Source organism: Rattus norvegicus, chromosome 10, assembly GCF_036323735.1.
Source record: "Rattus norvegicus strain BN/NHsdMcwi chromosome 10, GRCr8, whole genome shotgun sequence".
NCBI lineage: Eukaryota > Metazoa > Chordata > Mammalia > Rodentia > Muridae > Rattus > Rattus norvegicus.
In genome coordinates, this window is record NC_086028.1 from 90307902 (window position 1) to 90325812 (window position 17911).

Genomic DNA, 17911 nt, shown 5'->3' on the forward strand with positions numbered 1-17911 from the left:
AGTGAATGTGTTTTTGTCTCTGGACCTTTTCTTTGACTTAATTTTTGTTTTGTGTGAGAGTGTGACCAATGTCACTACTAGACTGGTGCAGAATTCGGGGGGCACGATGCTATTGGAGAAAGGGAGAGACATACTGAGGAAGGAAGGTTTTTGGTAAAGTAAGGGGGGTGGGAAATAGAGGGGAAAAGCATGCCAAAAGGGAGGGATTTTTAAATATCATTTTTACTCTGAGACGCTACCATCATTTTCTGGGACATTCAAGTGACAGAGTTGAGGAGACATTGGAGATGTTAGACTCTTTTCTCACATGAGACAGACAGTGCCCTCCAAATGTCCCACAAGGACTCAGGCCTGAATGAACAGCATACAGATCACAGCTTGTGCTAAGTTTGGATTCCCACAATTCCAAGTCAAACTCCACGGTCCAAAGACTATGTTCCCAGACTTGTAATCTCCTTTGGTGAACTAGCAACAAATTCTTAATTTAGTTGAATTAGGGGTAAATTAACTACCAAATCAAATAAGCAAAAGTTAAATATGTTAACCTGAGAACATTTCTGGTGGAGGGGGGGGCTGTCTCCATGAAACATAACCCAAACAACTTCTGGCCTTAGACAGATCAAGTCTTGCTCACTCTTTAATTCTTATTGTTTGCAACCTACCAGGCAGAATGTGGATTATTTAATTATTTCCTTCACCTGTGACAAGTGTAAGACGTTATCATGAGAAAAGGCAAGTCCAGATGTGACACTGTCCATTTCTAAGACAGAAAGTTAATTTTAGACTCATAGGTCTACCTAAAATTGTGATCCAGTTGTTCTTTCTCACACTGTCAACAGGAGCAGGCCTGTGAGGAAAACCACACGTGTTATGTGGAAACATCTTCTAGCCTTGCCACTGGTTCTAATTCATTTTCAAACAATTTCAGGTCAACCAAGGCATATGAGAAGAGACTGTTAGACAAATAACGGGCAGGTAGAAAGAGCGTGCCTCTCTTCTTTTGGTCATCTGATTGTCTGAGGTGTCGACTTTAGGGCTGTGGGAAATGAAGTGCATGCCATGAAGCCTCCTGACATACTAGGTCTCTAACCGACTTCCACAATGAAGTTAGAGGTGCAGAAAGACCCTGGAACTTCACATGTGTAGTAAAACACGCTCAAAGTGATGTAAGCATATTGGAGACACACTCATTTATCTGAAATTCATCCTGTGTAGACACATCCTCATTTCAGATAGCCCTACACTTAGTAGGTTCTCACCTATTTGTTTCTGAAAATTCCTGGTGTTTCAGTGAAACACATTTTTTTTCACTTTCCCGACCTAGCTGGCTCTACTGTAGAGATAATGTGTGGAATATTCTACCTTAGTAGGTCCAGAAGAAAAAAAAAACAATCTATTCAGCCCAGGTATAGCCACCGTATGAGCAGTACATAGATTTGTATATAAGAGCACATTTTTGCTTAGCATACATTTCTGTCACTGTTATGTGCATATAATGTTTGAAAATATAATTTAACTTGTAATAATCCTCATCCCATATTAGCAAATTAACTGCAATATGCATTTGAAAGTTTTTTATGATATAAAAGTATTTTACATAATGCTACAATATATCAGTTACAATTTTAAAAATTAGAAATATTTCAAGCAACTTATCAATACTGAAGATTTTCAGTTTATTTCTTTCTTCATGATAAAATATAACATATAATAGCTCAAATACATCTACTTGTAATAATTATTTTCTTTGGAATTTTTTTTTGGAGAGGTTTCACTGTGCAGAGCAGCCCTGACTGTTTTGGAACCTGCTCTGTAAACCGGACTGGCCTTGAACTCACAGAAATTTTCCTACCTCTACCTCCCGAGTGCTGGGAAGGCCTATATCACCATGGCCTGTGTTAATATATTTTGATTGCTAATTTTTATGATTTTTTCATGGACAGTGTACTGTGAAAACATGGTAATCACTAGAATTAAGAGATCAACTTTAAAATGATAAGTATCTTACTCATATAGATTAGATTATCTGATGAAGTCACTCAGGGCTCAGTAGGTAAGGGATAATTTCAGTTAAACAGTGATGAGTGTAGTAAACTGTTTTAAATTTTGTTCTTTTTAGAATGAAAAAAAGGTTGATTCTCCAAAGTCTAAAGTTCAATAGAAAAAGAGGTCCCTTTAAGTTGTGCACATATTAATTATCAGAAATTCATTTTTTATGACAGTATGTTGAATCCAGTATTTTGAGAAGCACATTTATAATAGGTAGTAAATTCACTTCATGGACCTTGTCCATGCTCACTGGGGATGACATAGGCTAAAATTCAGTTGCTGATTAAGTTGCTATTGAATTTCTTAACGCTTCAAATTTCTAAATGAATGTTGTGTGTACACTTTCTTACAGTTCATGGGGAAGTGGAAACGGAAACGTTTATGGATAAGATAGCATCTTTTACAGGTGAGTGAGATACTCTTTAAATGTCTTCGCGACTGTGATGGGTGATCAAAAATAGCTGACCATGGTGGCTGCAGAAAGGCTAGGTTAGCAGATGTGAAGGGCTCCAACGTCTGTTCTAAGTCAGCTTCTCATCCACGGGTCTTCACCCTCCCCCATCCCGACTCTCCCACCTCCCCAGGGTGTCAGCATTGTTGTGTCAGCGTTATTATGTCAGCTTCTGGTCCACGGCTTTTTCCTGTCTTTGGCGTTTGCTTGTTTGCTGAAAACTTGCTAATGTTTTCTGGACTTCAGACATAATGGAGACAACTTTCCTTGTTTCTCATCTTTTGAGTTTCTGTGGAGCGATGGTCTTACAATATTCTCTACTCCACTCCTTGTGCACTAGTTGCAGGGTACAGAATCTCTAAATAGATGATTTTCAACTGAAATCTCTGTGTTTACACTTTGAAATGATGCTTTCTCAACCCATACAAATAGACACGTTCCGGCCTCCCACCTTTGCGTTATAAAACACTTGACAAGAGTTTAGATCTTTAACACTTCAGTTAAAATTCTATGTTAGTATGACCGTGTGAGTAAGGAAGTACCAAAGGTTATTGATTTAAAAATAGTAATTGTACAGGGTCAAATTATTACCATCATTATAAGGCGAAAAATTACGTTACTCAGATCAAAAGATCATAAATACAATAAATGAGGAAATATGTTTCCCGTCTGTGATTTAATCCATTGACTGATTATGAAAACAAATTTGTATTTTAATGACGTGTTTCTGCCCCACTCTTTGCTGCTTAGCTCCCAAATAAACAGCACGGAGATATCAGAATTTATTAGCAAGCTACAACCTTAATCTGTAGGCAGATTCTGAGACTACAATAACCCAGCTAGGCTATTAATGACCAGATAAATGCCCCGTTAATTGCCAACTGAGTCTCACCTGGCTTGCTCTGCTGCCTGTGTATCCTCGGGCGAGCTTCTCTTGGCCATTTGCTCATGATCCCTCCTGCCTCATGGTGACCTTTTTCTCTCTCCTCTCTCCTTGGATCCCTTACCTGAGCCCCTCCTACTCGATCGCAAGTCCTGCCTTCCTTTTTCTCCTGCCCAGTCACAAGCTCTAACCTTTTGTTATCCAAGCAGAGATTACTGGGGAGCATTCTTTTTACAGCACATTGAATATACAGTGCCCATGTCCAGACTGCAACCTCACCTTGGGGCAAAGAACTCAGCATCTGAACACGCCGTGCACAAGACCAACCCTAAGACAAATTGCTTTTTTTTTTTTTTATGGAAGAGTTGAACCTAGGAATAAAATTCTTTGTAGCTTTTTGTTTTGTTTTTTTCTAAGACAGGATTTCACGTAGCCAAGGCTTTCCTCAGACTCCCTATGCAGCTGAGGCAAGCCTTGAACTCTTGATCCTCTTTCCTGTACCTTCCAAATGCTGGGATAACAGCTGCGAACCATCACAGCTGAAGACTCCCGATTTATAAGCGTTAAGGGGCTATATTATATTTGTGGCTCCCTGTGATTCCGTGTGGATATATGTGTTGTTTTGGCTTTTACATTTTTTGGCCTAGGGGATGATGCATTATCCAGGAAGTAAAATGTTCACTATTTTGTAAAATGCCTAGTCTTTAATATTAGATTTTGTGTTTTCAAAGGAAAAAAGATTCATAGGAATGACATGAAGGAAGTTCTGGAAGACGTGGGGATAGAGATCACGGACGAGGGGCTCAGAAAACTGCAGGATATGCTTCCCTTTGATGGTAAAGAAGAAAACAAAGGAAACTGTGAAGAAGAGAAAGAGTGGGCAGGAAGGGGGTGAGGGGAGGGGAGGGGAGGGAGGACAAGGAAGGGATGGTGAAGAACGGAAGGGGGCATTGCTTGAAGAGGATGTGCTTCTCTCTCAGCTACCAATCCCTTAGTTACCAAAACTGTACATGTGTGCATATATATGGTGTGTGTCACACTGAGACAGTGTTCTTTCCTATTACTCCATTTTACTAATAATGAGTTCAAACACTCACAGAGTCATATATAGATGTCTAACTGAAGTAATGAAAGAGTCGAACTCACGTCTCCCTTCTCTCATGGTTTGCTCCCTTTTTTTTTTATAGCTTCGGACCATGTATTTCAAAACAGAATGTTGGATGCTGTGCTATCCACGAACGGTAAGTGAAGAGTGCAAGGAGAAAAGCAGAGACATCTGAAACCTTTAAGGTTTACTTTAATGCGAGCGTGAGTCTTGTTATATCCCTTTTGTGTAGATCGTCTGTTCAGTTATTTTCATAATTTTTATGGTAAATACTGTCCAAGATCACAGCCTTACAGAAGGACACCACACACACACACACACACACACACACACACACACACACACACACACAATTTCTGGGCTAGGTAGAGCCATATATACTCAAAATACCTAGCATTTAGGAGACAGGCACTGAGTCACGAGTTCACAGTCAGATAAAACTATACAGGAAAACCCTCCCTCCCACAACCTGTACAAGCAGTAGCATTCTCAGCCTGGTCCACACGGCTCGTCCCAGTCCATTCGGGGCTACATAGCAAGACCTTACCAAATACAGCCATCCCAAAGCCTGCTTTAGAATGTCTGCGCAGCAGCCATCTGCCCAGCCTCCAGCTAATGTCACTCCTAATGATCTCTGCAACCAAAGTAGTCCAGTCGAGTCCTCCTCATGTTACCTCACCCTTCGTGCACTTGTTACCTATACAATACTATAAAAGCTGGCCATGGTGACCTGCAGCCCAGCACAGCAAGGGACAGACCCCCAGATCTCATTTCATGAGTGGTTTATAGGGAAGATACCAAACTCAAGGTAAGATTTAAGGGAAGATACTCCATTTCTGACTTCTTTCTCTCTCTCACCTCTCTCCCTCTCGCCTCTCTCTCATATCTGTTCCTGCTTCTGCTCTTTCTGCTTCTCTGTCTTTGTCTCTGTCTCTCTGTCTCTCTTTCTCTCTGCCTTAGTCTCTGTCTCTCTGTCTCTCCGTCTCTCCGTCTCTCCGTCTCTCTCTCTCTCTCTCTCTCTCTCTCTCTCTCTCTCTCTCTCTCTCTCTCTGTATGTGTGTACAGAGGACAACTTCCACCATGACAGTTCAGCAGATCAAACTTGCCTCCTCAGGCTTGGAGGCAAGCGTCTCTCCCCAATGATCCTCCTCACTGTCCAGTCTCTGACTTTTATATTGGTTATTTGATGTTCTTATATGAGCTAAATGGAAGTCAAACTCGAAAGTCTTCTTCCTTTAAGTGCGTTTTTCTCTTCTGTCTTCCTCATAGTAAAAACTAAAATCTTTAAATTCAGACAGTGCATGTGCAAAAATACACGTGTGTCTTAAATTCACTTTCTATTCCTGTGTGGCTTTGAAGAAGGAGAAGTTAAGCTTGGTAATGTGGACTCTGTCCTGGAGAACATGGGAGTGAAGCTTACACCAAAGGAGCAAAAAAGCATAATGAGGACTCTGCTAGTTGAAGAGGAGAGCGGTAAGTCCATTAGTGTCTTAGAGGAGAGCTGTAAGTCCATTAGTGTGTTAGAGGAGAGCTTTGAACTGGCGAGGCCAGGCAGAAACTACTAGTCACATGACTGTGGGTGCTTCACACGTCACATTGCAAATGGGGAGAACCAAGAACACTCGAAGGAATCAGTTCTCACAGTACATCACAGGGGTCAAACTTAGTTCATTGGGCAGCAGGCACCATTAGCTGCTGAGCCACCTTGTGTGCACTCTTCTGGATCTTAAGGTCACCACACACAGTAACACAGTAACAACCTCACAAAGACCAGGGTAAAGATGTAGCTCAGAGACATAGAATGAGACGCGATTACTTAATTGTTATCTTTTTAATATTCCTCAAATAGTTGTCCTGAGTCCATCAATCATTCTACTTCTTTCTTAGTGTTTTATAAACAATATATAGTTATGTATACATTTTATGAGCTTCATTTATTTGCTAAAAAAAAATCAGTTCTTTATCTTCAGCCCAGAATCTTCCCTAAACTGAAAAAAAAAAAACAGATTTCTATTGTATCCTGTCTGTAAAGTGTTTTTTGCCTTGATAATCTTTAAGTCTTAATTATACTTAAGACTCAGTGTATTGCTTCTTGGACTTTTGGCTATGATCAAATGTAAAAATAGCTACCATAAAGTTTCTCAGTTCTACATTCTCAAAAGGGTAGGATGTGCAGAAGGGCAATTGTATAGGAGGGAATAATGGCATTTTCTCATTTTTCTATTAAAATCAGCATAATTTCCCCTCTGACATGTGGAGTGTAGGTATAATATCTATGGTTTATATTCTTAAGCTTGATAAAGTGATGAAGATAAAAGATAAAGATTAAAAACGGGTTTTGGGTTGTCTCTTCCTTTGTAATTTACCAACTTCTGGTTTGTTTTTTAGGTAGCTTTTTATAACTAACAATAATTTTTGCATTTTCTTATAGTTGACGGAAAAATCCCACTCAGTCAACTGATGCGTGCGGTGACAAAAGTTACGGGTGAGCAAGAGCCTGGCTTAGTGACCTTCGTCTTCCACTCACTTACATTCTGATGCTTCCTTCTGACTGTCACATTCTGTCCTCCCACTCTACCACTTCAGCTCAGAGGGCATTTCTATTTAACTATCTAGAATACCAAGTGGCAAACCATGACTCTTAATGTACTGGGAAAGCATTTTCTCGTGCAGTAGCCATCTCTGTTAGCTTCTGTACCATGCTATTCTTTCACACTGTCATGATAAAACTATGAAGTTCTGATAAAGATTTCACAGTCCATGAAGCCTAAACCGAATACTACCTGTCATAAGAGCATTTTTCGTCTCTAGACAATTATGGTTAACCAGTGAGGTGGATGAATTTAAATTATTTTAACTGCCTCTTATACCTTAATGTGTATAATATGAACGCCAGGAAGGATTTTTTTTCTTATTGCAATCAAAGCTGACAGATCTAACATTAAGTAAGAAGACTAGAGAACACAGAACAGAAAGGTTGGGTCACAGTCAAAATGCTATGAACACACTGTGTGTTAAACCATTTTAAGACAATATAAGAAACAAGGGAAAATGGGGTAACTTAACAAATGTGGGCCATGTTACCCAGTCTAGTGCGTACATGGAGCTGAAATTCTAACATGTAGGCTGAGTCAGTCCTTGTTACTCCTTTGGTTACAAGGAGCTGAGTTCAGAATTAATAAGGTAGACTTACAGATGAAAAATATTCTGGTCAAGATCAAAATCTCCCCTTTCAGAAAAATTCAGAGATATGTCTGATAAACAGGTGTAGGTTGCCAACACATTATACAAAAAATAAACCTGAAATAGTAAATTTTCTTAGTAGAATTAAATTCATATTGGAGCAAGAGCACCTTGAGCTGAGCTAACAGGTTAAGTACTTAAATAAAACTAAAGACAATATCGTTCCTAACTCAAGGAGAGCAGAACTGCTGGATTTGGATCAACTCTCTATGATGTTGTAAACAACTTGTACTCTCTAACCTGTGTCCCTTATGGCTGTGTCCCGTAACTGGAGAGTCTACATTTTAAGAAACAGTTGCTTTTGTGGTGACTGGGGCACTTGATTGCGAAGCTTTGGAAGCTGCCGATGAATAAACAAGTGTTTTTGTTTTCTAAACTTCAGAGCCTTTCATGACCCATTTAATTCAATTTCTTTATTTTTAAGGAGGACAAGTTAACATCAAAGATATAAAAAGTACTCTGGAAAAAATGGGAATAGAGCTCACAGAAAATGAATGTTCCCAACTGGAGAGCGTGCTTCCAATTAATGGTAAGCATTAAAAACAAACAAACAAAAACCAAACAAACAAAAACCGGCATAGACCCTTGGAGGCTCCCAGAGACTGAACTTCCGATCAAAGAGCATACAAGGGCTAGACCTAGGCCCCTGCACATGTATAGCAGATGTGAAGCTCTGTCTTCATGTGGAGCGGGGCTATACCAAAGTTGTTGTCTGTCTATGGGATATGCTTTTCTAGGCTGCCTTGTCTGGCCTCGGTGGGAGAGGATGTACCTAGTCCTGCATTGACTTGAGGTTCTAGGGTAGGTTGGTAACCAGGGGTTAACCTCCGCCTTCTCAAAGGTGAAGGGAAGGGGAGGGGAGGGGAGGGGCCATGTGAAAGGGGGGGATTGGGAGGGGATGGGGACTATGATCAGGATTTAAAGTGAATAAATAAATAAATAACTGGAAATAAAAACAGTGCAAGCTTTAAGAAGTCACATGAAACCCTACTGGTTTATAAAGCTAATTAAAACCACCATGTTTTTTTTAGAAAGAAAGTTTGAGCAGAGGTCCCACGTGTAGGTGAACAATGGACTTCCCAGAAGTCATGGGTTATTAAATAAAGATCTCAGTGTCAGACTCAGGTTCCCTCCTTGTGACTAGTTGGTCGGGGAGGTCATAGAGTCCCCCAAAACAATATACAAAGAATACTGTCATTATGCATGGTTGCCCATCATAACTAGATGGCAAGAGCCTATTTGCTGAAGACACCATACACTCTGGTTGTGGGGACTGTCTCCCTGCTTTCCTAGCTCTCACAGCACTGGTGCAGTCTGTGTGTTTTGATGGGCAGGGGCACCACAAGTTTCGATTAACTTGTTTTTTAACTTTCATGACTATTTATATTTGAAACCTAAAAAAAAAAAAATAGTTTAGAAGCGATCCCCACTCATCAGAAAGCGATCTTATGGTTTGCAGTGAGTCTCTTATGACTCTTACATTAGAAAAAGGTGTGCTTTTTTTTTTTATTTGTTCATTCCAGTGAGAAAAATATCTTCAAATTCTATGGGTTCACATGTAAAGGTGAATGGTTGGGAAGGTTCCAGAGAAATTAAAGAGAGGGCAGGGGCAAACTAAGACACCTCTGCTCTGTTTCAGCAGGATAGAATGTCCGCGGTAATTCCCCCAGGATCTAGGAAGCCATATTCAGAATGTTTTTCCGTTTGAGTTGTTTTCCATCTTCTGTAAATAAGGGTGAATCGTGAAGTTAGAGCCTTGGCTGGTTTCCTTTGCTTCCTGGCCCCTGGTGACCTGCTTTCTGTCCTTACAGCCAAGGGGAAGGTGTACAAGAAGAGGTTGCTGGAGACGGTGGTGGCCTCCAAAAGTAAGTGACGATGAACAGGCTCATGAGTATGAAGCTTGTGTTGTGTTCTTTAGGTTTGGAGTCCAGTCAGTACATTAGTGTTATTTTTACAAGTGTAGAGTCTGTGTGTAATAATACTCTTGAACCATTCTTTTCATTCAAAATGCTTTTAAATTAATTATTTGGGAAACTGTACAAAGTAACGCATTATGAGGCACCTTTATGCATCTATGTCAGTATCCTTTGTTCTCATTCTTCCATTGATCCCACCCCCAACCCGTGCCCTCTTCTACCCATCATTCCCTCCTTTGCCCTGGTTAGTCCCCTTTCTAGCTTCCTTAACACATACACTCCATTATCAGCTCCATTTCCCCTTAGCTTAAGATCCCTTCTTCCTTTCTCCCTTTCTAGTTTCATGACATACATGTGCATATATAAATATCTATAGTACACATATAACACATATATGTACACGTCTCTTTCTGTGTCTCTGTCTCTGTGTCTCTGTCTCTGTGTCTCTGTTCTCTCTGTCTCTGTCTCTGTCTCTCTCTCTCTGTATGTGTGTGTGTCTGTGTGTGTACAGTTAGGAAAAAAGTAAAGTAAAACCAAATACTACTAAATGTAGAGAAGAAAGAAAGTTGGAAAAAGAAACTAGAAACTAGGAAAAGAAAAACAATATTGCATCTAAAAGATATATAGATTTAACTATATGAATATTTGAAGAATCACAAAAATATGTTAAAACACAATAAAGTAAAAGCACTATAGTGTAGTAATCTGTAGGAACAGAAAGCAAGGAATCACAGGGGGGAAATGAACAACAACAATAACAACAAAATGAGACAGGAAATGTTGGAGTACCTTTACCTGGTCCTTAAATGTAGACTCCATTTCCCCTCATGATTTATGCTGCAGCTAAGTCTGCACTGATCAAATGTCTGGTATCTACAAAAGCTGTCTTCACCAAAGTAGTCTTTTTTCTTTGTGTACTGGGAACCTCTGATGGAGACACTTAGCCTTGGATTCTGTAGGTTGGGCGAATTCCCTCACTGTCCTGAGACTCCAGAGATCACATGAAAGCTAATGATTTAACTAGAGGATGTCTCCTGAGTGCATTGGAAATCTGGGGAGCAACCACAGCACTAAGACTGGTACCCGGTCTTCCTTAGTGTTACTGTCCTTGCTATAGGGATTCCATTGTGGATATCCAGTACACTCCTGAACGTCAGTGTTCTGAGATCACAAAGCAGCAAATGACAGATTAGCTGCTCAGAGCTCCTGCCCCCAGTCTCAAAGCTGTCAAGCTCTAGCTTTATTGTTAGTTGATGAGATCTGCTCATGGCTAGCTCTTCCACCCTATCTTCTGAGTGTTCCCTGAGCTTTAGATGAAGGAGCTGGGTTGTAGATAGAACCACTGTGTCTTAGGGTTTCCATTGCTATAAAGAGACACCATGACCAAAGTAACTCTTATAATGGACAACATTTAATTGGGGCCAGCTTACAGTTTCAGAGGTTTAGTCCATTATATCAGAGCAGGAAGCATGGCAACATGCAGGCAGATATGGTGCTGGAGGACCAGAGAGTTCTACATCTTAATCTGTCTAACAGCAACTAGGAGGAAACACTCTTCTGTAGGCAGCTAGGAGCTAAAGCATAGGACCTCGAAGCTCACCCCTACAGTGATTCACTTCCTCCAACATGGCCACATCTCCTAAAAGGGCCACTTCCCATGGGCCAAGCATATTCAAACCACCACATTCCACTCTGTACCACAAAGGCTTGTTCTAAATAATGAGTTTATTGGGGCCTTACCTAGCCATAGAATAATGCAAAATACACTTAGTCTAACTTTAAAGGTCCATAGTCTCTTGCAGTCTCAACAATGTTTAAAGTCCAAAATTCAATGTCCACTCAAAAAACTTCACTCAGTCTCTTAACTGTAATCCCCTATAAAATCAGAATTAAAAAGCAGATCACATACTTTCAACAGCACAAGATATACATTACCATTTCAAAATATCATAGTGAGGAAATACTGGACCGAAAAAGCAAGATCAAAAATCAGCCTGGCAAACTCCAAACTCTGAATCTCCACATGTGATATCAAAGTGCTCTTAAGATCTCCAACTCTTTTCATCTATATTGACTGGATCACATTTCTTTTTCTTGGTCTGGTTCCACTCTATTAGGAGCTTTCCTCAGCAGACATCCTATGCCTCTGGCATCTCTAACATCTTGAGGTTCCCAAGGCAACTTCAATGTTACAGCTTCTTGTTCCAGTGTTATGGGATCCATACATCATCTTCTGGGCTCCTCCAAAGGGCTTGCATCATTTCTCCCGCTCTGCCCTCTGTAGCACTCTAGGCTCTGGTTGACTCCACTCCATTGCTGCTTCTCTTCTTGGTGGTCAACCGATGGTACTGGCATCTCCAATACACTGGGGTCTTCTGATGCAATTAGGCTTCACTGAAAGATTCTCATAAGCTCTCTTCATGGTGCTAAGCCTCTACTTCTTTGCATGACACATTCGGTCCTGGGCTGTCAACTACAACTGAGGCTGCACCTTTACTAACAGCCTTTCCTGGCCTCTCAGAGTGCCAAACTTCAGTTGTTCTCCATGAATCCTTCATGCCTGCAAAACTAGTACCACCTAGGTGACTCTGATGTTCAGCTACAGCATGAGGTACAACTTTGGCTATCTCTGCAACACAGCTTTTTGTGCTCTCAGAAAACACTTCCCAGAAGATTTTACCTCAGAGATGCTGTCTCTTCCTAACCACTGCTAATTTCTTAGCTCCAGCTAACCAGCATCAATTGTCCCAGTAGTTCCCCCTATTCTTGGCTCTAAAGCCATGTGGCCAAAGCTGCCAAGTTCTGCTGCTTGATGGGGCTGGAACATGGCCTCCTTGTTCTATTACATTATCATCAATTTTCTGTTTTCCAAATCCTTCACGGCCTAAACTTGGCTGTCCTGGAACTTGTTCTGTAGACCTACCTTGAACTCAGATAAAGTCAAGTCAACAACCAAGCTATCACAACTCATCCCTTTTCAATTCGACACATGATCATATCTCCTATGTCCAAATAAAAACAATAAACAGGTCATCATAATCCTAGATACAGTTATCCTTTGTTCAAGTGCAAACACATAACAATAAGCTTAGCTGAGTAGGACCTTGCTCTGAGGTCACCATTCCTTTAACCATTTATCTACTTGAATACAGCTCCATTCCATTTCCCGTTACCTGTTTAATATATGAGGCATACATGTTCCCCCTTTCTCAGCTTGCTATACTTGACCAAAATGTTCTTCATGAGAGGAAACCAGAGGACAAATCTATGCTAGGCTTTTTTTTAAAAAAATACAAAAAAACAAAACAAAACAACAACAACAAAAACCTTCTCCCTCAATGCAACTAATGTGAATCTCTTCACCTTAGCCTCAGGCAGACTCCAGAAAAGGGCAAAAAGCGGCCACATTCTTCATGAAAACACCCTAAGAATGGTCTTCAGGCAACCTACAGATTGGGAAAAGATCTTTACCAAGCCTACATCTAATAGAGGGCTAATATCCAAAATATACAGAGAAACCAAGGCAAACATTTAATTGGGGCTGGCTTGCAGTTTCAGAGGTTCAGTCCATTATCATCACGGTGGGAAGCATGACATCAGGCAGGCAGACAAGGTGCTGGAGAAGGAGCTGAGCATTCTACATCTGGATCTGAAGGCAGCCAGGAGAAGACACTGTTCTGCAGCCAATTAGGAGGAGGGCATCTTCCAACTGGGTGGAGCTTAGGTGTAAGACCTCAACACCCACCTCCACAGTGACACACTTCCTCTGCATGGGCCAAGCACAAACCACTGCACACTGGGACTGGGCATCACAGGATTTGTTGACCTCTGTAATGCTCTCTCTATTCTATAAAAGAAGCTTCTTTGAAAAGGGCTAAGAACTATGCTTATCTATATTGATAAGGATAGGGTTAGAATGCAGTTAGGTGCTATGCTGCTCTAATGAAGTTATGATGGGAGTCTCTCTTCTAAGATGCATGACTTCACTAGTCCAAGTAGTTGGCTAGTTTTCTAGAACCAGGCATATTTCCTTTCTATTCATTAAGCCTTATGTCTAATTAGACAGCTGTTGGTTAGTACTAAGATATGAGTGGCATTTTAATACCTAGAATGTATAAAGAACTCAAAATACAAAGAATCAAGGAAAGAAACCACCTGATTGAAAAATGGGCTATGGATCTGAACAGAGAGTTCTCGATACAGGAAACAAAAATGGCAAAGAAATACTCTACAAAAGTGTTCACCATCCTTAGCAGTTAGGGAAATGCAAATCAAAACAACTTTGAGATTTCATCTCACCACAGTCAGAATGTCTAAGATCAACAAAATAACTAACAATAATGCTGGTGAGTGGGAGAGGGGAGCGGGGCCCTTATTCACTGCTGGTGGGAGAGCAAGCTGGTACAACCACTCTGGAAATCAGTATGGAGAATCCTCAAAAGTCTAAACATAAGTAAAGTTTTTTTTTCTAGTTTTGATGCGTTGGTTATTTTTAAACATACGAAGGTGTGTAGAATATAGGAAACACACACAAATCAGCAAGAACAAATCAAATATCAAGTATTAAATTGGGAAAATGTAGTAGTAGAAGTTTGACAACCAGTCAGTATTATGAAAGACACTTTATGCCATTGACAATTGTGAAAATCTACATGACAAAAGCAGAAAACCACACATGTGCCAGGTTCAACAAAAAGTATAAAATCAAGCAGTACCAATCTGCTCAACGATGGCAAACAACGGAACCTCCATGCATTGCTGGAGTATGAATTGGCTCATCCCATTCAAAGGAGACTAGGTAAAATACAGAACGTTAAAGATTGCATATTTTCTTCACCTGTCCTACTGGAATGTGTGTGTTGGGGAGTGAGGGAGAGCTTGTCTCCTGGGCCAGTGGGCCTTACACATGCATATGCATACACTAGTCATCACAATCAATACTGTTTCTTATAACAAGAATTTGGGGACAACTAAATATCCATCTATAGGAGAACAGGTCAACATGTCATGGTTCATTGTTTTTGAAGAGCAATAGGAAGTAGCATGAATGAAGAGCTCTATGTTTGGATATGAACGTGCATGAAACTACAAAAAATAATGCCAGTAGGAGTGGCAGGGCGAGCTTGTAATGTGGTTTGTGTAAGCTTTAAAACTGTACAAACCACTAGCCGCACATGCATGAAATACCCACAATAATTTGAACATTTATGACAGTTGATTCCTCCTAGGAGAAAGGAATAAGAAAGCCATGAGGATGCTCTTCCTGCGCTGTCACTGTTTATTCCTAAAGCTGACTGACATAGATGTCAGTCGTATCATCATGAAGACTTCACATGCCTGCAATATTTTATAATTTGACAAAAATATCAGCAGAATGGTTCAAAGTCTTAGGTAAACTATTTGGAGATACTCTGAGGAAAGAACCATGTATTCTTTCCTGGATTAGAAGTGTGATTGTTACCTGCATTTATGTGACTTTCATTTTCTTATTTCTGCAAGTAGGGTAGGACTTAGAGCACAACCTTTGGGAGTTAGCTGTATCAACCGATCCCACACCCTGAGGACCCATTTTATTGGCAGTTTTTGTACAGCCAATCATACTGCACTGGGCTTTGAACTGACAGTGGTGAATAGCTTGTGTCAAGTTTTTGAGGTTATTCCATTTTTTAAATATTCCTTTCTTTTTTCCAAAGGCGGGGTTGTGGATGTTGCTAACATAGACACAGTTTTGCAAAACATGGAAATGAAATTCACAGACACAGAGATGGAAGAATTGCTGGAGAAATTGCCTGTTGATGGTGAGTGTGTACATCTAATTGTTCCAGTCAGACACATTGGAGAACGAGTGCTTGTGTATCACGAACTTTGGAAAAGAGTTCTTCCACTAAGATGACAACACTTATAAGAACAGACGTAGAACGCAAATAAAATGGTATTTTCTTCTTATTATATTATTGATATGGGCCAGCAACTCCTTTAATTTTAGATCTAAGAGAATATTAAAAAAGATGTCTAGAAGTATTACCAAGACTAGGAAAAAATTATAGAAAGACAAGCATCTGGGGGAAGGCAGCCTAAGCAAGTGAGAAGGGAAGTCAAGACTGGTAACAGAAAATAGCAACTCAAGGCTGGAGAGTATTAACAAAGGAGACAGCTACCACAGCCATATGATCACCCTTTCTCACTCTCTCAGCATCAAGGGCCTTCAAACATCCAGGCTGCAATATCTGGAATGTGTGATATCCCGCTTCCCAGATCAAACCCCACAATCCTTTGGCCATATTCTCAATCACTCTCTTTAAGAATTTAGAAGCATTTTGGTCATCCTTCTTCTTGAGCTTCCTGTGGTCTGTGGTTTGCATCTTGGATAATTCAAGCTTTTGGGCTAAGCTCAAGAAGAAGGAAAACCAAAATGCGGATGCTCCCACTCCTTAAAAGGGGAAAAATATCCATAAGAGGGGATATGAAAGCAAAATTTAGAGCAGTGACTGGAGGAATGGCCATTCAGAGCCTGCCCCACATGTGGCCCATATATTTACAGCCATCAAAACTAGATAAGATTGATGAAGCTAAAAAGTACATGCTGAAAGGAACCGGATATAGATCTCTCCTGAGAGACACATCCAGAGCGTGTCCAATACAGAGGTCAATGCTAGCAACAAATCACTGAACTGAGAACAGGACCCCCTTGGGGGGAGAATTAGAGTAAGGATTGAAAGAGTTGATGGAGCTTGCAACCCCATAAGAACAACAATGCCAACCAACAAGAGCTTCCAGGGACTAAACCACTCCTGAAAGACTATACATGGACTGACCCAGGGCTCCAACTGCATATGTAGCAGAGAATAGCCTTGTTGGGGCACCAGTGGAAGGGGAAGCCCTTGGTCCTGCCAAAGTTGGACCCCCAGTGCAGGGGAATTGGGGGATAAGGGGGATGGATGAGGAGAACACCCGTATGGGGGAGGGGGAGGGGATGGAGCTGATGGACAGGAAACCAGGAAAGGGAATAACATTTGAAATGTAAGTAAAGAAATATAATAATAATAATAATAATAATAATAATAATAATATAAAAATAATTTAGAAGCAAATTCTGAAACACAGTTAAAGCTGAAGTCCTGTTGAAGTGCAGTAAATCGAAGAAATCGATTATAGAATGACTTGAAGAAGCTGCATGTGAAAGAGCACATTTTTGTATTAATGTGCACTGTGTACGATTGGCAGCAGTAGAAGCAGGGTGAAGTGATGGATCCAGACTATGGCATGTGAGGTTTGAGGTGATCATGGCCATGGTTGTGTAGTTCTGCACACACTAAAATCATGCAGCTTTTTTTTTCTTTTCTTTCTTTTTTTTTTTTTTTTCGGAGCTGGGGACCGAACCCAGGGCCTTGCGCTTGCTAGGCAAGCACTCTACCACTGAGCTAAATCCCCAACCCCTCATGCAGCTTTTAAATGTATAATTCACATACCCTAAAATCCAGTTATGCCGTATGTGAGTTATTTACGTGTAAGTCTTTCAGAAAAAAATGATGATAGCTTATTTACTTTTAAAGGAGAAAACAAGGAACGAAAGTTCTCCTCTGGGGAAATTTAGGGACACTGTGGACAGTTGATGGTTGCTTTCAGCTGTCAACAAGACAATGAGCAAAAACTCAGATTATTATGGGATGTTTAACAGTCTTGTCAGCTTCTCAATCACATGAAGCATGCATTTAAACATATTCAGTTGCAATTAGAAACACAGAAAATTTTATTTTGGAGTGAACAACAGAAAACACTTCTTAGTCATTTTTTATGAAATAGAAGAGAAATATCTGAGATTCTAAACTACCTTAACTTTCTGAGCAAATTTTGGCCATGTAACATGCCTCCGTTACAATTATTTTTAAACCAGTTTTACAAATAAATATTTAGTTTCTGCTTTATGAAATACATTAGTCATCAGAGTGGCAATTTATTCTATGTGATAAAAGAGTAAGGAGCTGGAAACAGAACATGCCAACTCATTACATAGGGATATCCTTTTAAAATCCAAATTAAAACACTATTATTATAACACATGCAACTCGTAACACCTGGTGCTAACTCAAGATATAATGAGAGTCTATAGAATAAACAGATTTCTGGGGCATGAGAAACATCAAGCAGACACTATAGGAGAAGGTAACAATATTGTGGCTGACTCCAGACTACTACAAGCAAAATTTCCCAACTCATAATAGGTCATTCTCTGGTAACCATGATACAGGGTTTCTAGCACAGAG

General features: G+C 40.3%; 1 protein-coding gene across 10 annotated transcripts in view; it reads left to right on the forward strand.

Annotated features, from left to right (window-relative positions):
- The window catches only part of Efcab3 (EF-hand calcium binding domain 3), a 492651-nt gene that overhangs the window by 223407 nt on the left and 251333 nt on the right, over positions 1-17911 (forward strand). For all 10 annotated transcript variants that reach the window (XM_039086129.2, XM_039086123.2, XM_039086125.2 and 7 more), the window contains 8 exons: positions 2402-2455; positions 4115-4219; positions 4571-4624; positions 5848-5961; positions 6920-6973; positions 8156-8260; positions 9543-9596; positions 15341-15445. In XM_039086129.2, coding sequence (XP_038942057.1) covers positions 2402-2455; positions 4115-4219; positions 4571-4624; positions 5848-5961; positions 6920-6973; positions 8156-8260; positions 9543-9596; positions 15341-15445 — 645 coding nt within the window. The remainder of the gene's footprint in view (positions 1-2401; positions 2456-4114; positions 4220-4570; positions 4625-5847; positions 5962-6919; positions 6974-8155; positions 8261-9542; positions 9597-15340; positions 15446-17911) is intronic.